General features: G+C 42.2%; 1 protein-coding gene across 3 annotated transcripts; it reads left to right on the plus strand.

Annotated features, from left to right (window-relative positions):
* The first annotated feature begins 1,896 nt into the window (after positions 1-1,896).
* cherp (calcium homeostasis endoplasmic reticulum protein) lies at positions 1,897-19,911 on the plus strand. Of its 3 annotated transcripts, none has more exons than XM_075484963.1 (20): positions 1,897-2,066; positions 2,471-2,644; positions 5,726-5,764; positions 7,210-7,379; positions 7,711-7,848; positions 7,941-8,092; positions 8,336-8,447; positions 8,764-8,853; positions 9,630-9,822; positions 11,701-11,864; positions 12,113-12,367; positions 12,570-12,762; positions 12,864-13,126; positions 15,116-15,249; positions 15,674-15,760; positions 16,035-16,181; positions 18,227-18,340; positions 18,428-18,525; positions 18,642-18,827; positions 18,986-19,911. In XM_075484963.1, the coding sequence occupies exons 1-20, from the start codon at positions 2,042-2,044 to the stop codon at positions 19,021-19,023; spliced, it is 2,772 nt and encodes a 923-aa protein (XP_075341078.1). In that variant the 5' UTR covers positions 1,897-2,041; the 3' UTR covers positions 19,024-19,911. The 3 variants fall into 3 exon arrangements, with proteins under 3 accessions (XP_075341078.1, XP_075341079.1, XP_075341080.1); XM_075484964.1 differs by having other exon boundaries at positions 18,431-18,525; XM_075484965.1 differs by lacking the exon at positions 5,726-5,764.
* Positions 19,912-21,469: the final 1,558 nt, after the last annotated feature.

Here is a 21,469-nt window from a genome sequence, read left to right on the forward strand (position 1 = left end):
AACCGATGGATTAAGCGGGTATAGAAAATGGATGGAATATTAAAACTATAAACAATATAGTATACGTATACATACAGTGTTTTAATTTACACATTGGAAATATGTCTGGTTGAGCTGTTTCAGTCTTAGTGAGTGTGTGGTCTTCTGGGAGCACTGAACACAACACTTTTATCCAGCTTTGTGAGATCTTCAGAATCAGGACAAATCATTGCATATGTGTGGTCCTGTTTTTTTAAAATGATTTTTTAATCATTATTTTCATCTTAATAATTTGTGTTTCTTTGTCTTCTGTAATTTGTCCCAAACGTCTTTATTTTGCCTTTGACTGGCTAAACTAACACCGATTACTCATCACACCTCATGTCTTTAAATGAACATATCCGGCTGGGCAGGGGAAATAATAACCTCATATCCTCAGAAATAAAACCGATAGGCAGAACATTCCTGAATGTTATGTACATTTAGGGGATTTTGAAGTGATAATAATCAATTCTGACTGAAAAATAAGAGGGATGGATTCCTTATGCCTGAGTCTACCCACACTACACCACTGGTTGTGGGGGGTTGGATCTTAACCCTGCTGAAAGCAGGTGAGAGGGAGTTAAACCTGCAACATCTTTAATTTCTTTACACGTGAGCTTTCCGGCGCATCCTCTCCTCTTTAAACAGACAATTTTCTCCTTTTCAAAACACTGCATTTCTAAATCAAGGGTTTAATCAAAAGAACTAGTGAGGCCAGTGATGTTTTATCATTTGGGAGAAGAGGACGTTAGAGCAGGAAGTAGTGTTGTGGAGGCCATCACTGATTTAGATTGGGAAAAATGAGAGGTCTTCTCAAAAGGAAGCTATTCTTCACAGCTAAATATACAGAGTGGGCCAGGAAAACAAACCAGACAGACATAACAGTGCATCAGAAAACAAAGACAACGATTGTACACCATTTGAATGAAAGTGTTGAAAGCAGTTGTAAGAAGTATTCTCAGATACAGGAAACACACATGTGGCGGTAGGAGGAGCTTATTGTACTCCATGTTCTCGTGGATAAAGGATTTAATCAGTCAAATATAAATTCAGGTGAGTTTGAAAAAAATAAGAAGTAGTATGTCCAAAAGCTATCCAGTTCCCTGCAGACAACCCCTATTGCCCCTGCCCTTGGAGATGAAGTAATCAAATTCCCTCCTCATCATAAAATAACTCATAGGAAACACTGGACTTGAGCCTGACTGTGCCAATTCAATTCCAATTCAATTCATTTTTATTTATATAGCGCCAAATTACAACAAATGTCATCTCAAGGCACTTAAATAATAAAGTCCAATTCAAGCCAATTGGAATTCAATTCATTGTAATCATAATTATTTTCAAAATAATCCAATTCATTCATATAGAGCCAATTCAAAAACAGTTTCCTAGCTAAGGAAACCAACAGATTGCACCAAAACTTGTCTTCAGTCCAATCTCCTGAGCGTGCCTGAGGCAACTGTGGAGAGGAACGACTCCCTTTTAACAGGAAGAAACCTCTGGCAGAACCAGACTCAGGAAGGGTGGCCATCTGCCTCGACCAGCTGGGGTTTGTGAAGACAGAAAAGAGGGGGAAAAAAACACTGTAACACCATCCTTTACCTGTTGGAACAGGGAAACACGAGTTAATAACCACAATAATGTCACATGTACATAATATCATTTGAAAGGTCTGCCCCCTTCTACTTCCCCCCTGAGAGTCAGTGGGATTGTTTATGTCTGCAGTTCAGGTCTCTTAATTTCAGTTTTACTTATAGAAGCACTTTAAAGATACTTTCCAATTCAATCAAGTTTAATCAGAATAAGTAGTCGTCTCCTTCCCCTAACCCTAGAGGGCGCTATAGGGAAATGACACGGAAATCTTTCTGTGGCACTAGCCATATTTCTGTAGTACATCCGGTGTACTTTAGTGTGAAGGCAAGTGTATTTTTAAATGATATTTTAGGGACCACTTTGAGAATTACAAAAGTATTCGACCTATATCTTCTCGTCCAGCGGTTCGTTGGAACAGAACTCCAACATGGATATCCCCAACCCGCCCGAAGGTGAGCAGCGCACCGTGGCCGGTGGCAAAAAGCGGGCGGTAGCCCAGCAAGTAGCATTCAGGCTAACGGTAGTGTGTATCCCAGCCTTTGTGTTTTGTAATAGCAGTTATATTCCACAACTGCAGGAAGAAAACCTCAAAGGCAGCTATGTTAGGACAGCCAACAGCAGCTAACTACACTTAGTGTCCAGTTGATCTGCCCCATGAAACCATTCAGGTTGCTGCAAAGACAGTTTAGCACAGGTGTAACTTTTAATCTGGTACTGTTTTTACTTTCTTCAACCAGAGTGCTAAAACAAAACCTTAGGGGCCTGAATCATAAAAACACTGTCATTGCTTAGTTTGACCTTATTTATTTATTTATTTTTTTACATACATTGATTTCTTCTTCTCTTCCTGTTGCAGATCAAGAATTGAGGAATGTGATTGACAAGCTGGCCCAGTTTGTTGCCAGGAACGGGCCTGAGTTTGAAAAGATGACAATGGAGAAACAGAAGGACAACCCTAAGTTCTCCTTCCTCTTTGGAGGAGAATACTTCAGCTACTACAAGTGCAAGCTTGCTATGGAGCAACAGCAGCGTATGTAGTTTAAGGAGCAGTCCACCATAAATACAGAATGTGCACACATAGATGTTTGTACAGCCCATTTTAGATGAGATGCATAACATTACCAACATTTATCAATCTGTTGCATTCAGACATTGCTCACATTAATGTTCCTCACAGCTTCTGTCGGATGTGCCTGGAATGTGACAGTCACAATCCATGCACTGTATTTGCCGTTCACATGAGATTAGCTGATACACAAAGTTAGGTGTTTCGTTACGGTCCTCATAGTGTCGGTGCTTTCTTACGTCTCATGTGATCAAAACAACTTGCTAGCTTGTGGTTGTGTCAAACATTGCAGCTACGAATCGAAGCAGCTTTGCTACATGTTTAAACTGGCTGAGCAGTCAGTGTTACAAAGAGGTCTGAAGTGCTGGGTTTAAAGGGGTAGGTTTGTGTTAATGAATCTTAACTGGTCAGGCCGCCATCCTGAAATGTTACAGCAGAGCACCGTACTGCTCATTCAGATGTGATGCCAACATTTTCTGTTACTGCCAGATTAGTGAAAAGCAGAGCACACCTGGAAGTGGCTTCAGAAGCCCATTTGGTTTCCATGCGTAGATCTGTTTCACTATCACAGAAGTGGTCACAGTATTAAATTTGACTGTTATGCAGCTGTTATGCAGCTTGTACAGCTGAATAAAGACCAGCTCCATAGCATCAATACTTCCTGGTTACACAGCTGTGATTCGAGCACTGTTACCGCAACAGGAGACAGGTGCTGTGGCGGGAGCGTGCTTGCATTGTGTGTTTTCTGAGACACAAAATGACATGGCTGCATTATTTTAACTACACTGGGAGAGATCATTAATTAAATTGTCAAAGGTAGTTCAGATCATATTTACTGAATTTGGAGTGGATTTATTTCCTTTTAAGCACCCCGAGCCTGTATTTGTAACACTGCTTTCCTCCTTCATTGTAGTGATTTGCTTTTAGTGTCTGTGCCATGTTAGCTGTTTTCTTCAATCTAAAACTACATTCATCAGTGGAAGAGGTCTTTTTAGAAAAAAACAGGGTATGAACCTTGATTTTCGTAGTATCCTTGTAACTACAGTTGGGACTGGTGGTGATGCTGACATTTCTCACAGATCAAATATCATATCCACACAGATATCAGTTCAGTTTTATTTATAAAGCGCCAAGTCACAACAAATCCAAATGATAACATTCCAAATTAGTCCAACTCGTACAGAACCAATTTATAAAAAAAAATAAGAAAACCTCCCTTGCTAAGGAAACCAACAGATTGGATCGAACGAGGCGACTGTGGAAAGAAAAAAAACTCCCTTTTCAGATCCAGCTTGCATACTCTGGTATTTTGTACTGATTATAAATGTTAGAATATGAGTTTAAACATGCAGCCAAAAGATTGATCAAGACTTAGTTAGTTACATAAGTGTAGATGCATATTCATACCATGGTTAGGTTTAGGTTGCCATGTTTAAGTTGCCTTGCTAAGTCATGGATCCTGCTTTGTAGTACAGGGCCCTGCTAAGGACCAGGTGATTTTTTTTTCTGTCTTGATGCATAAAACCATAAAACTGAAAGAGGGTATACTTTATTTTTCACATGACTGTAGCTGTAGATGTCCTGCATGGCTGCTGTCCTGCCTTTGGGCAATCCCACCCCTCTGATCATCATCTCTATTTTTGCCACTATGCAGATATACATCCAAGCGTACTTGCTGTAGATCCTGATTAGATGGATTAGTGAGTCCGTGTCTACCCCATTCTTGGCATAATAGTATAGCAGGTAGCTAATGACCAGTCCACCCCTGTATCCATAGCTAATTTGCAGTGTTGAAAAGGTTCAGGCCTCTGCAGAATTGGAGCACATCTGGACCCATGTTCTTGGTACAAGGCGCACTTGATAGTGACACGTGTGATCGCCTTGGACTTTACTTCCAGTGACATGTTTCACGGTTGCATTAAGTTGTTGGAAGGATCAGTGAGCACGTCACTAGAAAAAAGCTTTTTTTTTTTTTGTATTTTTGAAATGCATGTAAACATGTTAGTCTGACTGAAATCATACAAAAGGCAGCCTCCCTAAACTGGACTAACACCCAGATATTACAGTTGGGAGTCCAATCCCTTCTGCATGCAAACACTCCACTACACTCAGGTGGTCCCAGCTGCTCTGTTCATGCTCCACAGTTCCATCTTTCTGCATCTTTTAGTAGAAACAGTAAAGTGGAAGTGTGTATTAATCCAGCTGAACTCCCAATAAAGCCGCTCTCATTCACATATTTTTCCATTAGGACTACGTGTCAACTCACTTAAAGCATTTCCAGACTGTCGCTCTGCTCTAACAAAATCCTGATTTTTATAAGTAAAATCACCGTTTAAGTCACTCAAAGAAAACGTCTGTGCAGAGAATTCATTCCATGTACCATGATCTCCACAGAGGAGGTTAGAAGCAGCAGAATGTCTTGAAAGGTTTCTCACCTGTTCTTATGGTACAGACCAGTAGAGAGCAGGGGCAGCAGAACCACGGCATGCGAGTGATCCCAGAGATCTGTTAATGTGACAGCAGGAGTTCAGACTTGTGCCATGTGGAAATTGATCTGGAAATGTTACTAGATTTGACCTTGTATGACTGATTCGTCCTGTGCATGTGCTCATTCAGACATGAAGGCACTTACTCAGTTGCTGTCATATTAGTGGAAAGCAGTGCCAGCACTGCCTGGCATTTTAAACAATGATCATACATATTATTGGCAAGCATATTGCAAAGATGAAGGAGCCCTACATGCTGTGTAGAAGGGTACATTTCAGTCCTTAAAATTGTAATTCACTGAGACCATTTATTTGCAGAAACATTTATTAATTTAAAGATTTGACTCATCTACTACCACTTGCTACTTATGTATACACGGTCTTCTGGGACCTACAGTTGGGTTTTGGTGGCTGGTAGATGATCACATGATCAACAGCTTGGCAATAATAATAATACTACTACTACTACTATTACAGTGTTGTGCAGGTTTGCATGCAGCTCTTCTGACAGGCATGTACTACCACTGAAATGAATTAAAGTTTGCTTTTCTCCACTTAGATCCCTCTACCCACGATGGGGAGGAATATAAATCTGAAGGTATTTATTTTGAAGCAGATTTACCAGATGAGTCCAAAGTTCAGTTGGAACTTTCTACTTATTTTTTTTTTTTTTGCAAATCTTGCCAGACATTACCTCATGTATGCTTTAAGCTCTTTGGTTTGTTTTGAGTTGTATTTTTCATGTTCACCTGTTTTCTTCTTTAGCTTTTATTGTATTTTTCTTTGAAGCTTGACAACACATATCTCCACAATGGAGCCGATTACAACACTCCATCATGACACTGTCAGCTTTGATCTTACAAGCAGATGAAGGCACCTGGTTACCTGCCTACACACAAGGCCTAATTGTTTCATATGTTTGTCGCTGGCATGTATTTGCTCCGGGTTGAGGACAGTATTGTGTTGGGGTTTACTTAAGTCCTCAGAATTTTGTCTTTCCTTGGAAAAAGTGTGGTCACAATCAACTTTTCCACTTTTCACTCCCCGTGAGATGATGTTTGATGCACATTCAGGAAATCTGAATAAGACAAGGTGGATGTAAATGGTAAACGAACGTCTACTAAACATTTTTGGTTTGAGCTGACAAATAAAAAAACGTCATCTGTAAGTACTGAGTAAAGTTAAAGTTTTGTTACAGTAAGATGGAGTCATATGAGCTGAAGTGAGAATATGTGTCAGAAGTTCACACTGCATCCGGAAAGTATTCACAGCACACCACTTTTCACGCCCTTTGCTGCACGTTGTTCCCCCTCTCTCTGCCCCCTGCTTCCTGTCTCTCTCCACTGTCCTATCCAATAAGGGCATAAAAAAAAGCCCCTGAAAAATACTTTAAAAGATGAATTTAATCTATTTGGGAAGAAGGCTGTAAGAGGATATTGTGGAGCGCTGTGAATACTTTCTGGATGCACCGTACTTGTTGCTCTTGATATTGCGATGCTTTTGCAGTCATCAGTGCCTGTAAGATAATCGTTTTCTTGAATATGTATTAACTTTGGATATTGCTAGCTTTTTTTAACTTATAGATTGATCTTTATTAGTAAGCCAGAGACCCTGTCTAACATAAATCAGTGTTATTGACTAAAACATAAGTCCACCTCTTGGTCATCTCGACATGGGATTTCTTCGAGTTTGAGGGTGAGCTGTAGTTGCGCTGGCGATGGTTACTGTTCTCGGTTTGCAAACCTCTGTGCTTGTGATCATCCTGATGTATCCTTTCAGCAGGACAAGTTGAGGTTTAGTTGTGTTCATGTTGCCTGCATGTGTTGAATTTTGTTCCTGGAACTTTTCATCTGCTTGCCATATATAAGTCATCTTACTTTACCTTTTTGGGATGATTTTTCATTGGATTACTGGCAAACGCACCATCTTTGCTTATGTGCATGGTGTCTGCGGTCTGACAGCATAGGTGCTCTCAGGCCACACATCCAGTTTTTACCAAACCTTCAAACGTCAGCTGCTTTCCTGCTGTCTTTGTTTTTGTAGATCTGTACAACCCTGGTGCCAAAGATGTGGTTGACATCCCACCTCCACCAATACCGATGATTGCTCCACCTCCAATTCCTCCACCCACGGCTCCCGCTTTGGATGAGCTCATCCAGCAGAGCCAGTGGAATCTGCAGCAGCAGGAGCAGCACCTGCACACACTCAGACAGGTACGGAGCGAGAGAGAAGGGAAAGCACTCCAACAGAGGACATCGAAACGTTTTTAAAGCACAAAGCTTTCTCACATAGGAACTTTCTCACATTTCTGAGTAGTCATATGGGGCTAAGTCCATCATGTCTTGAGATAATTTAACAGTGATGGTTTTCTGTTGAGTTCATACAGAAATGAGTTTAACAAAAGACAGATTATAAGTTTTTCATTTGCAAAGGAAATAAAAAGCTGTTGTTAAGGGAAAAAGTAATCCAAAGTTTTGATAAATGAACAACTATTGATCTGTCTTTGTTGCTGGCTGATCTTTTCTGATGCTCATCTTGCTGTAGGAACAGGTGACTGCAGCCATTGCTTTGGCCATGGAGCAGCAGACCCAGAAGTTTCTGTTGGAAACTCAGCTGGACATCACAGAGTTTGACAACCTGCTGCAGCCCATCATAGACACCTGCACCAAAGATGCCATCTCAGTAAGCTTGTGGTCATGGGGATCGATTCAGGGACGCTTATGTGGAAGCCAAAGAAGCTTTCCACCTCATTACTGCATTTGTCTACCTCTCAGGCTGGTAAGAACTGGATGTTCAACAACGCCAAGACTCCACAGCACTGTGAACTGATGGCATCGCATCTTCGCAACCGCATCACCGTTGATGGCGCTCATTTTGAGCTCTGCTTACACCTCATCTATTTAACCAATGACGTTCTCCATCACTGGTATGAAAACTATATGGATTCGTAAGCATTTTTGGATCATGGCACACATGAAGGATGATGTTACTTGCCTGTTGGATTCTCTGTTATGTTGACTTTTCACAGACTAAATGATTAATTAAAACAAAAAAAACAACCGTGGTTACTGCAGCTAAATTGAGCACTGCGTTTTTGGATGGGTAGGCATCCATTGTTTATCAGCGTATTGTTTTTGTGACTCTGTGTATTTAAATGTTTTACTCCCAGTCAGCGAAAGCAGCAGAAGGATTTGTTGGCAGCGCTTCAAAAGGTTGTCGTTCCCATCTACTGCACCAGCTTTCTCGCTGTAGAGGAAGATAAGCAGCAGAAGATTACCAGGGTAAACTCCAGCGCACATCTTCTGCATCTTCAACCTTTTACAAATTATACGGATTTCATATTTAGTTGATCATTAAAAACTTCTTGATTTAAAAAGTATCTCAATTGAATTGAATCATTTCTTAGAAGTAGTCAGTTTAATTTTTATTTCAGTAGTATAATGAATACTTGTAAGATCCTATTGTTATTAGGATGCTGTCACCAAAATGTCGACCTCAGCAAACAATCACTCTGTGCTGTCTTACACTGGAAACCCTGATCCTCTGCTATCTGTTTTTGCTTTCTCTGATTGTTCTTGTCTCCCTGTAACTTCCCAGTTGTTGCAGCTCTGGGAGAAGAATGGCTACTTTAATGAGGAGACCATTCAGCAGCTCCAGAATCCAGCTTTGGGCCTGGGCCAGTACCAGGTCAGTGGATCAGATTTAAGTCGATCATAGGGTATGATATATGTATGTGTATTATGGCATGCCGTTCAGGAAATTGAACCTTGAACCTTGAATATATGGAATGAACCTTTAATATATTGAATGAAACTTGACTGACGTCAGACTTCAAGGCAGTGCCGGCAGCCATCTTGTGTAACGTGAGAATACTGCAGTAAAAAGTGAATGACAATGAGTCAGTCCGCTCGGAATCTCGTAGCAGGAATATTAAAGAATGAGGACATCATTAACACACTGGCGAATGCGTGTAAGGGCCAAAATCCTCCCGATACCCCTGCCCAATACCGTTCTTCTGATGAAGATGTTTGCTCCCTTTTTAATTCCATTCCTGAGAGGTTGAATGCATGCTGAGGTTGGCCTGATAAACAGCTGGCCTGTTGTCGTAGGTCTGCCACGATTGAAAAGGGAGCAAACATCTTCGTCAGAAGAATGGTATTGCTGCAGTATCCTCACTTGACAAGACCAGATGACCGGAGGCACTTCCCGTGAAGTCTGATGTCGGTCAAGTTTCATTCAGTATATTCAAGTTTCATTCAATATATTCAAGTTTCGTCCAATATATTCAAAGTTTCATTCAATATATTCAAGTTTCATTCAATATATTCAGGATTCATTCAATATATTCAAAGTTTCATTCAATATATTCAAGTTTCACTATATATATATATATATATATATATATATATATAATGTATGTGTGTGTATATGTATATTTTACACTCCATCATTCTGTCCGAAAGGCATCTCTGATAACGGAATATGCTGCGGTGGTGCAACCGGTTCAGCTGGCCTTCCAGCAGCAGATCCAAGCTTTGAAGACCCAGCATGAAGAGTTTGTTGCTAGCCTGAAACAGCAGCCACAGCCTGCCCCTGTTGGACAGCTGACTACCCCCACTGAACCCGAGAAGGCCCCACCCATGACATCACAAGCTGGTAAGAAAGACGGACCCCAAAAATACTATTGTACAGCTTGACTCTTATAAATTAATATTTATTTTATAAAAGAACAGAGAAAAATATATCAAATGTTGAAAATTAGAAATTGAACTATTTCTTGAAAAACTGGTATTTGATGGCAGCAACAAGGGCAATGAAAGGCTGGAAAAGTAAGTGATAATAAAAAAGAAAAAGCTGGAGGAACATGATACTAATCAGATCATTTGCAACAGATCAGTGACATAATTGGACATAAAAAAGAACCTCGAAGAGGCAGAGTCTCTCTGAAGTAAAGAGGGGCAGAGGTTCAAAAATCTGACAAAAACTCCTCAAAAGACTTCGTCGGAACATGGTATCATCAAAAGATTCCCAGAATGATAATCAGTATTAGATATCTGTCTGTGGCCCTCAGGCAGCCCCGCATTAAAAACAGACGTGATTCTGACATGGAAATCCTTGCATGGGCTCAGGAACACTTCCAGAAATCATTGTCTGTGAACACGGTTTCATCCACAAAAGCAGGTTAAAGCATATAAGAAGCCACATGTGAACATGATCCAGAAACTCCTCTGGACCAAAGCTCGTTTAAAATGGACCGAGGCAAAGTGGGAAAACTGTCCCGTTGTCAGAGGAATAAGAATTTGGAATTCTTTTTGGAAATTACGAACAAAAGCCCCCATAAACGCTGAAAGGTACACACAGATTTTAGAGCAACACATGCTCCCATCCAGACAGCGGCTTTTTCAGGGAAGGACTCTCAGATTTCAGCAAGACCGTGTTAAACCACATACTGCATCCATTCCAACAGTATGGCTTTGCAGTAGCAGAGTCCGGGTGCTGGACTGACCTGCCTGCAGTCCAGACCTTTGACCGACTGAGAAGGTTTAAAATATAACAAAGAAGACAAGCCCAGGACTGCTGAGAAGCCAGAATCCTATATCAGACAAGAATGGGACAACATTCCTCTCCCAAAGGTCCAGCAGCTGGTCTCCTCAGTTCCCAGATGTTTACAGATGTTGTTAAAAGAAGAGGGGATGCTACACAGTGGGAAACATCCCAACTTTTTAGAGATGTGTTGCTGCCAGGAGCTTCAAACAAGCACATGAGACGCCATCTTTCAATCATCTGTTATAAAATGAGCTCTCACAGTCTCACAAACTGTGGTCTGTTTTTCAATAATCCAGGTGGTTGTGGGCATATCCACCTGTGTTTTCTGAATTCTGTTAAAAGCAGCGGAGAAATCGGAGAACTTGATCCTCACAGTGCTGCCTGCTTTGTACCGAGGAGAGCTTGGTGAAGCAGGTAGATGAACAGCAACCCAAGGATAAGAAAACTGTAGGGGCCCTGAAAGGTTTTCACTTGCTTACTGATGTGAGCCAGCAACGGTCTCTCTAAGACTAGGCATGGGCCGGTTACTGGTTTCAAGGTATACCATGGTATTAAAAAATGTGATTCGGATATGTCCCGTTATGCCAGAAAAATGATACCATCATGGCGGACACAGTATTTATGAGCAGAGAAGCTTTCTTGTGAGATCACACACTTTGACTGTGAGAGCGAACGCTAAACCCTTCCTCTGAGCTCTCTGCTGATTAACATGCACGGCCTCTCATCTTGACTTTTAGTCTGTCGGCAGGGACAGTGTCTGATGTCACTGCTCCAGTGTGTTAAACAGCGTTCAGTGTACACAGTCCCACAGGGGACTGTACTATTTTTATACTCTGTTCTAAAGATTGCTATAAATGCTAAGTGGTTAAAATATGTTTAAAAAAAAAAAAAAAAAAAATTGCAACCACAGTGTTGCTTCATGTCACTGATTTCGGCACCATCTACCTACCTATCAGAATGCCTCTTATTTCACAATATTGTGTGCAGGAGATGTGAAGCCTCCTATGTCGGGTCCTCCTCCAGGAGACTTTGATGGAGCTGCATCCAGACCACAAGACTCAAACAACTCCAGTGGACCCTCCGATATCCCTTCCAATAAGCCTGGATGGTATGACCCCCAGCATGTCGGACCCTGGAACCCCAACCAGCCGGTAAAGATGTGTGTGTGTGTGTGTGTGTGTGTGTGTGTGTGTGTGTGTGTGTGTGTGTGTGTGTGCTCATGCAAATGTGCACAGGCGTGGAAGCATTCCGTCTTCTGAGGTTTTTGTTTCTTTGTTTATTTTAGATAAATAATCCATGTTTTGTGTCAGAATAGAAGTGTTTTTTTCCCCTCATTTTTCAGAAGTGTTTGTCACCTCGTACAGCACTCACACTTTTCTAACGCCTATTCTTTTCCCAGCCTCCTTTTGACCCAAACCAGCCACCCCCTCCTTGCCCTCCGTGGAACAGTCACGAGGGGATGTGGAATGACCAGAGGGACCCCGGGAACTGGAGCGGAGGTCCCCCAAGGGAAGGGGGCCCCTGGAGCGGCCCAGGTGGGTCTGACCCTGGCCCTCCATCATGGAACTCATTTGACCAGCAGCCGCCATGGGGAAACCAGGCTGAGCAGCCACCCTGGGGTCAGAGAGAGCCCCCATTTCCTCCACGAATGCAGGTATGTGGAAGATGAGCATTATCTCATCTTATATACTTACTCCGATTTATTTTACGTGTTGAAGTTGTGTTGCACTGTATGGGGTTTTTACACTGTAATTAAAGTATGTTGTGAGTTGAACTTTTACCTTCTCGTGGTAGTAAAACTGTAACATTTCTGCTCATTTTTCTGAGTGTGTGTTGTCCTCCTTGCATTTTTGTAGAGACCTCCACATTTCAGAGGACCTTTTCCTCCCCACCAGCAGCCACCTCCTTTCAACCAGCCCCCCCCACCACCACATGGTTTTGGACGCTTCCCCCCGCGCTTTATACAGGAAGACTTTCCTCCCAGACACCACTTTGACAGACCATACACCCCACATCGCTTTGACTACGCTCAAGGAGAGTTTCCTGGAGGTGTGTGCAGAGTTTAAAAAAAAAAAGATTGATCAGTGACCTGTTCTTGCTCCTGTAATTATTTTTGAATGACCCATTTTTGAATGACTTGTATTTCAAAGATACCCAGCTCCATATGCCAGACATACCAGGTCCGCCTCCCCACCACCATCCCAGTCAGAGGCTCCCTCCACCAGGTATGGGAGCTGATCATCCTCCTTGGGGTGGAGGCCAGCACGCTGATTTTGGCCCTCCCCCACACGGCTTCAATGGCCATTCACCTCACATCCGTCATCGGCAGCCTCCGGTTCAGGATGACCCAAGTCTGGTGCCCAATGTACCCTACTTTGACCTGCCAGCTGGTCTCATGGCTCCGCTGGTTAAAGTAAGTAATCTGTTTCTGATTTTTGGGACAAGGTTATAAAAATACATTCAAATATTGATGCCTACACACTTAGCATTTCTGTTCATAACTTTTGCTAAATGGATCAGTTATTAAAAAAAGCCAATCCAAATGTATCACATTACAGTTGTTTTCTAAATGGAATAGACTGATCCTCTTTCGCAGTAGACATCAGGGATTCAGTTTCATTTATAAAACACCAAATTACAATCAATATCTCAAGGCATTTCAAAGATACAGTTCAATTCAAGCCAATTGCAATCCAATTCATTGTAATACAATCATAATTCAAAAGAGAAAAAACTACCCTTTAACGGGAAGAAACCTCCATCAGAACCGGAACCAGGATGGGTGGCCATCTGCCTCAAAAACGAAGCGTAATACTGTGGATCCACCTGGAGTTGGCGCACGCTCCTGCATATAGGGGCAGTTTCTATGGAGATAACTACCTTGGCACAAGACTGGTGTTGTGTTGAAAACACACAGCTTCAGTTAACAAAGTAATGTGGGAACAATACTGTTCATCTTTCAGAAAGCAACAGCAATAACTCCTTAGAAGTTGGTGTACGTCTTCTTTAGCATTAGCTAAGCTGCTAAAGGAAAAAAAATCAATCGTTAAACAAACCATGAGGAATTATTTCTCAGATGCTTCCATTTCCCTGCTCTGAAGTTCAGGCTCTGAGAGTTGGAACTGATCCCTCTTTGTGGCTCAGTTTCTTCAGTCCAGTGTTGAACTGGACCAAGTTAAAAAAAAAAAATTCCAGAGTTAGCTAAAGACTATTTATGTGCAGCAGCCACTTTTCATCGACTATTACCCTCAAATTTAGTTTATCCACCAGGCGCTGATATCCTCTGAGGCTGCTGGTAGATGGAAGATGCATGCTCCTCAGCACATCTGACTGCAGAACATTTCCACCAGAAGCTGGCTTCATCCGTCCAGCAGGGTGGATGTGAGTGGGCGGGGCTTAGCAGAGGAGGTGGAGTCAACTTAAGGAGTGACATACTTTTGAAATAAAAATCCGTCTCGTTAAATGAGAAACTTTCAGACAAAGGGGAACTAAAAACAAAAAACAAAACGCCAGGGTTGTGCTTTTGGGGAGTTTTACACCGGCTGGTGACTTCAGACACCCCAGGGACAGGAAGAAGGGATTTATACCGACTATGTCACCTTCAAATAGAGATGAATCTTTTTTCTCTTAAACTTTATGTTGTTTTATTATCTGAACTTGCTTGTGTATGTTATACGGTACTGGTGCTCGCCTTGGGGAACAGTGTTTTATTTTAATGTACATTGTGCAAGGAAATGACAAATAAAGAAATCTTGAATCTTTCCCACACAGGCTGCTTGTTGTAGCCATTAAATGAATATGTTTCCTTGCACAGTTAAGCAGAGCTACACTTATGGCTTTCTTTGGCTATCCCTTTCCCAGTATACCAGCATGATTTATGTAGCGTCCACTATAAGTGGCAATGTGTTCCCTTTCATCTCTTCACCAGTTGTTGCTGTTTCCAGTTGACCCGAACAGTTGGCAAATAATTTAGTACTGTGTTTAGCAGTGAAGTGGACATCTTTACAGCCCTTTTACATTTCATGGCTTCACCCACAACAGTAAAGGATGCACCAAGTGCTGAGTCCAGTCTGAGCTCTGTTGAACACATCCATGCAGGAGTTGTCAGACTTTATATGACGTTATGTTGGTCGGCCTTTGAAAGAAATGATTTAGCATGATTTCAGTTTTTCCATGTGTTAAAATCAATTTTCTGGCAGCGTGTAAATGAATGGGAATGTGTTATTCCAGTGTGTCCAGCAGCTGCCGTGTGTTCTGTGCTTCCAGTTCTGTGACGCGTTCAGAACTTTGCCATCAAAGTTTGGTGCCAAACCTTCGCTTGTCTTGGCATCCCTAGTAGACTTATTTCCATTTAAATGTATCACCTGCTTGTCTGATGATCTTTGTCCTGTTAACATCCCAGTTGGAGGACTGTGATTACAAACCACTGGACCCTAAGGACATCCGTCTGCCGCCTCCCATGCTACCCAGTGATCGGCTGCTGGCTGCTGTGGAAGCTTTCTACAGCCCTCCTTCCCATGATCGGCCTAGAAACAGGTACCCACACCTCTGCTCTTAGACTGCTGCGCTGTCAGTGGCCACATTGCTTTTGCTGTTTGATGACTGAAAGACTTTACTGTGGGCAGAACCCAGTTCGACACATTAGTGGAGATGAGACCTGCAGAAAGATTTGAGTAATTTTAGCCACGTTAATTCTGTCCAGATGTCATCTGCTGCAGGCTTTATTTAAGTGGAACCAGTGCCTCTGGAGTCATGTGGCAGTGAGCTGTTTACAGTTAGAGTGTGTGTGCTGGGATGAGGAGAGGGGCGAACAGGATGAGGAAATGGGATTGTCTGCAGTTCAAAGTTGTAAAATCATCAGTAGTTGCCATGGACAGTGTCTCTGAAGTACTGCTAGCTTCTGATGGAAAGAGCTGTTGAAGTGGTGTTTCCATGACGATGTGGTCTGTGACTCCACCAGTGAAGGCTGGGAGCAGAACGGCCTGTACGAGTTCTTCAGGGCCAAGATGAGGGCCAAAAGGAAAAAGGAACAGGAGAAGCGGAACAGGTGGGTCTTTCTCTTCCTGTTTCACGCACAGTCAGTTTGCATCTCACATTTGGCTTCTGTAATTAGCTGTTAAAAGTTCTCGTTAAGCAAATGTTTGTGGGTTACTACATAATACCAGAAGGCCTCCTTAAGATTTTGTTTGGAGGATTTCAGCCCATATTTTTAGAATATGCATTCATCAATGCCAACGCTTGACCCTTCTTTTGTGTGTGTGTGTGTGTGTGTGTTGTTCTCTCTGCTGCTCTTGTCGACCCTCTGTGCTTCATCCTTCCAGCGGTCGCGGAGGCAGTCGCTCCAGGAGTCACTCTCGCAGCCGAGGCCGGTCTTCGTCTCACTCCAGCTCTCGTTCCTCAAAGTCGTCCAGGTCGCGGTCCCGTTCATCTCGCTCCCGCAGCCGCTCCCGCTCCTACTCCCGCTCCAGGTCGAGAAGCACACAAACACACACACACACACACACACACACACACTGTCACGCTCATATTTGTGTGCTAACGTTAAGCATACATCAATCATCCACAATCAGATGGATGGCACCCATCAAGCGATGAGATATGGGGACGCCAGTGAAAAGAAAAGAATCAAAATATTCTCAGCCTGTTGCTGAATGCGGGACACTTCCTGCTGGTCACAGAGGAGCATTTCAGCTGGTAAACAGTAGCAGTAGCTCTTGTGCTGCAGGTACAAAAAGCATCAAATACACAGAACTCCTGGGAGTAAATCCCATGATGTGTCGCCTTGCTGTTTTTTTCCACACTTACTTGAAATCATTTGTATGTAATCACTTATCTTCATGAAATGGCGACATGTTTTGGACCTCTTCCTCTCTGTCATGGCTCACTTTTTACAACGGCACATGTAGACCCATGTGCATCACATGTTGATTTGGAAATCGGTGTGCAGTGCCAGCACCTGTTGGAATGTATGAAGGAAAGCATACGGTCAGAGGCCCACAATTCTATTGCTTTGGAAAATGATGGAATCAGTTCTCAGTTCCCATCGCGGTTTACAAATGATTGACTTTTTTATTGTGATCAGATCAGGCGTTGGATCCAGGATTTCTGTTGCTTTTCTTCAGCTGTGATAGAGGTGTGCAGACTAAAACTGCTACTGTTTGTAGTTTCTCTGTGTGGATGCAGAACTGAGAGTGTGTTCGGTGTGACGATGACTTGGAGATCAGCTGTAAGGCGTACAGATTCAGACACCAGGTTCTCCCGCAGTGTCGGATTGTTCAAAGTGTGCTCCGGACATTTTCATTCAGTAAAGTTAAAATCATGAAACTTGTGGCTTGTTATGAAGCTGGGCTCACAGGGCTCCGAGTGCTGCCTAAACATAGATGACCAGAATGAGAATCTTTATTGTAATTATACAAAGTATAAGGAAACTGTACACGGTCATTTTCAGTGCAAAAATAGCAATAATAAAATAACTTATGATAAAAAAGGTAATGGAAGCAAAATTACTATAAAAACACTTTTCCTATGTGTAAAAAAAGGAAAGAACGAAAGTCAGAAAGGATTGATAATAAATAGACCAGTATGTTTATAAAAAAATAATAATAATACATTTTAAAAAAGGCAATATGTAGGTATAAAGAATGTTTTGTCCACATTTTAGACAGTTTGTTGCACAGCTTTGTTAAAGGGAGCAAGTCCTTTCAGTGTTGGTTAATTGTTGCAACAACCCTGGGATACGTGCTGTTTTTCAGTCCATCTGCTAAGGCTTTATTGTCCTGTACCACCTTCCTGAGGGTAACAGCTGTTGGCAGCTGGACCGGTGCAGCGGAGGTCACAGCCGATGATCTGCTGTGCTGTGTTGGTGACCCTCTGGAGTGCTGACTCCTCCTGAGCAGTGCAGCTGGCCAACCACACTGGGATGCAGTATGTGTGGTTTGAGCATCTGTAAAAGGACACCAGCAGCTCCTTGGTTCGGATTGTTTTTCAGCACCCTCAGGAAGTAGAGTCTCTGCTGGGCCTTGCTGATCAGCGCTGTGGTGTTGCTTTTGCAGGTTAGCTCATCGTTCATGTGCAGGCCCAGAAAGCTCAACTCAGAGACCTTCTGAGAGTCCCCATAGATGTATATGGGCTGAGGGTCCGATCTGTTTCTCCTGAAGCCCACTATGATCTCTTTTGTTTTTGTGATGTTCTTATTGCTGCACCATGACAGTTTTTCCACTTGGTCCCTGTATGCGGACTCATCTCCCCCTGTGATGAGCAAACTTCACCATAGCATTGTTTGGGTGGGTGGGGGTGCAGTTGTGTGTGTAGAGAATGTACATGAGGGGACTCGGCATACATCCCTGTGGGAGGAGGCAGAGTGCAGTGCTCTTTTTATTCTCTGTGGGCGGTCGCTGATCAAGTCTTTAATCCAGAGGCAGATGGAGGGTGGGAGGCCAAGGTTGTTTCATTTTGTGAGCAGTCTGTTTGGGATGACTGTGTGAAATGCTGAACGTTTTTTCTTCTTCTTTAGGTCACGGAGCAGATCCAGGTCATCTCAGAGTCGTTCTGGCTCCAGATCCAGATCTCGTTCACGTTCACCGAGCAGGCGACAACGTGGAGCAAAATCCCGGAGCTCCTCCCCTGCGTAAGTTAGCTGGCCACTTGTTTAAAAAAAAAACCAGACTTTCCTAAAAGCTGCTGCTGCTGTAATGACCACCTCTCCTGCTCACAGCAGCTCCACTGCAGGGTTGGGCACTCCCTCCTCCAAGCTGCCTACAGACACCCGGTTAGGGGAGGAAAATAAGGGCCACCAACTGCTAATGAAGATGGGTAAGCTTGTTTGTTTGTAATTCCTTCCATTGCATTTAAAGTGATTATTCCATTTTTCAGTAAGACTCTTGCAATGCTTTAATGTTTATGTTCCTATTCTGTTTCATCGGCTGTAGGTTGGAGTGGTTCCGGAGGTTTGGGGGCCAAGGAGCAGGGCATCCAGGACCCCATCAAAGGCGGAGATATCAGGGATAAATGGGACCAGTACAAAGGTGTGGGGGTCTCACTGGATGACCCTTATGACAACTATCGCAGGACTAAGAGCTACAACTTTGTTGCCCGCATGAAGGCAAGAGAGGAAGGTATCGGACTGTTATTCAACAAACAGACCTTCACAATATATTGAATTTCATCTTTTTTTTTTTTCATGTTTGGGTGATGTATTTTCTGCTCATCTCAATTATCTTAAGAAGATTCTGTAAATCTAATTTTTTCTTTTTTTCTACTTTGCCTGATTCAGTAAATCGTGAACCACAGGAACCCCCTTCAACTGACTGAGATGAACATCTGCTGACCCATCTTTGTGGTCACCAGGAATGTTAAGTTCACCTGCTCTTCCAGCCAGCATTCTCGTCGCCACTCCCAAATCCTTCTTGCTTTCCCAGAAACCAGTGATGATACAGTGCCAACATGCTTGTTCAGCCTGTGGAAGAGTGTAAAGACTTGTTTCGTTTTGGAGGGGTTTGGCACATGGAACAGTGAGCACTAAAACTTAACAACACTGAGTCAGCAGTTTTTACATAGGAACCAGTTTAATTAACAAGATGGATCGCAGCACTAAAGTCATCTTTCACTCATAGTTGCATAAGCCATAGTTGTTTTTTTTGGGGGTTTTTTTACGTCTTTATTACACAGACTGATAACAGAATCAGTTCCAGAGGAGATGAGACAGAAGAGTGCTCAGACTTTCAAAGTTGTGCTCTCTCAGGAATTAATGTGTACACTTGAATTGATTAGTGTGGCTTATATGTAATTAATTCAATTTTTCTCCACTGAATCGGTTGGTTGAACTTTATCTACATGAGAAAATGTTATAATCCCCTCTCACGGTATCTCCAAAAATGCTTGGATTAGTTTGTCATTGAGTTTCAGAAAGGCACTCTGTTCTATACGCGCTGTATTCTTTCTTTAGTAGAAACTAGGTCATGTCTTTGAAACTGAACATTTAGACGACACAAAGTCAGTGACATGTGATGGCATCTCTCCTGCATCATGCTGGTTTTTAACTGCTTATTATTGTGATACTGTTTCATGTGATGACCTCCATCCCTCCATGTTAGTCTGTCATTTTGTTGTAAAAAAAACTAAAGCCGTAAATAGGACACGTGTATTTTTCTCCACAAGCACGCTGTTTAGAGACGAATAAACACATCTCTGACTCCCAAATGTGCCTTTTCTTTATATATCTGCAGGGGTCATTCTATTACTCTAACAACACTTCATTTCTATTCTTCTGATTCTATCATTTTTAGGGTCAGCTATAGCTTTTGTGATAGTTCATTAGATCAAACCACCAATCATGGTCAATGGCTTGATCCCAGGCTTCCCCACTCCACTTAACTGCGCACCCCGTTTAGCTAAGACTGGCTCAGGGGTCGGCAACCTTAAGCACTCAAAGAGCCTTTTGGACCCGTTTCAAACAGAAAAGAAAACCACACATCTAAACTGAAGATAACACTGCATATAGAGGTTTTTTTTTACCTTTTTACTATGTATTTTTCATAGGGATTGGGCAACGATTAAAATGTTTAATCTAATTAATCACATGATTTCCCTGATTAATCGCATTTGTATGCAAAATCCAAAAATGAATTCAAAAGTAGTGTATAGCCTTTAGCATTTAGTTTTATTTTAAGATTTATTTTTAAGATTTGTTGTGCAAACACACTTTTAACATCAGCATTTTATGTAGAAGCCTCGCTCCACGGTCTGTTTCCTTGAATGACTTGCTGCTATCAGTTGTGTGTTTTGCCTTTAAGTGATATTTTAGACTGGAACTACTACGCTGAGAAGACAATTCAACTTGGCAGTGTTTACAGATGACTTTGCTTCTGTCGACTCCGCCGTCTGGAAGAACTTTAAAATGAAAATGGCTGGGTAAAAGTTCCGTACCCTTCTCCATGTTTGGTGGATCCGCCGATTACTTTCTTTTCCGGTTCCCCAGCAGAAAGCAACAGACTTTTACAAAATAAAAGCCTGTGAGCAACAGACTTGTACAATAATAAAATAAATAATAAAACAAGGGTGGTCCGTGGCATAGTGGGTTGAGCAGGCGCCCCATATACAAGAGGCTATAGTCCTCGCTGCAGCTGGCTCGGGTTCGAGTTCAGCATCGGACGGCCCTGTGCTGCATGTCGTTCCCCCTCTCTCTGCCAAAATGTTTTTTTAATTTTTTTTTTAATAAATTAATAAAACCTGCGTTAATGCACAATAAAATATTAATCAGGGTTAAATAATTAATGAGTTGACGCGATAATAACGAGTTAACTCGCCCAGCCCTAATTTTTAAATTTTTTTAATTTAGCCATTATTTAACCAGGTCAGTCTCATTATGATCTCTTTCCCAAGGGAAGCCTGGCCAAGACAGCAGCTTAAAACATTGAGTTTCAAACAAGGCAAGCGGCCACAACTGTAGTGTGTTACATTCATGAAATCAATGAACTGCTACAGAGAAAATAATTTGATTACTGCATGCATCAAAAACATTTTGAACTCGTAAAATGGTCCTATGGGTCGGAGGGCTCATTAAATCGCGTGGCGGCGGGTGTCGCACATCAACGATTGTGACGCATATTTTGACAAAAAACTAAAACAAATGAAACACATTTTATTTTATTGTTACAAGATCACCATAATCTTCCCATTTAAAAAAAACCTAACAAGCTAAAATGAAATAAACTTAAATGAAATACTTATTATTTATTTCCAAACCCGCAGCAGAGGG

The sequence above is a fragment of the Odontesthes bonariensis genome, chromosome 15 (genome assembly GCF_027942865.1).
Source record: "Odontesthes bonariensis isolate fOdoBon6 chromosome 15, fOdoBon6.hap1, whole genome shotgun sequence".
Classification (NCBI taxonomy): Eukaryota; Metazoa; Chordata; class Actinopteri; order Atheriniformes; family Atherinopsidae; genus Odontesthes; species Odontesthes bonariensis.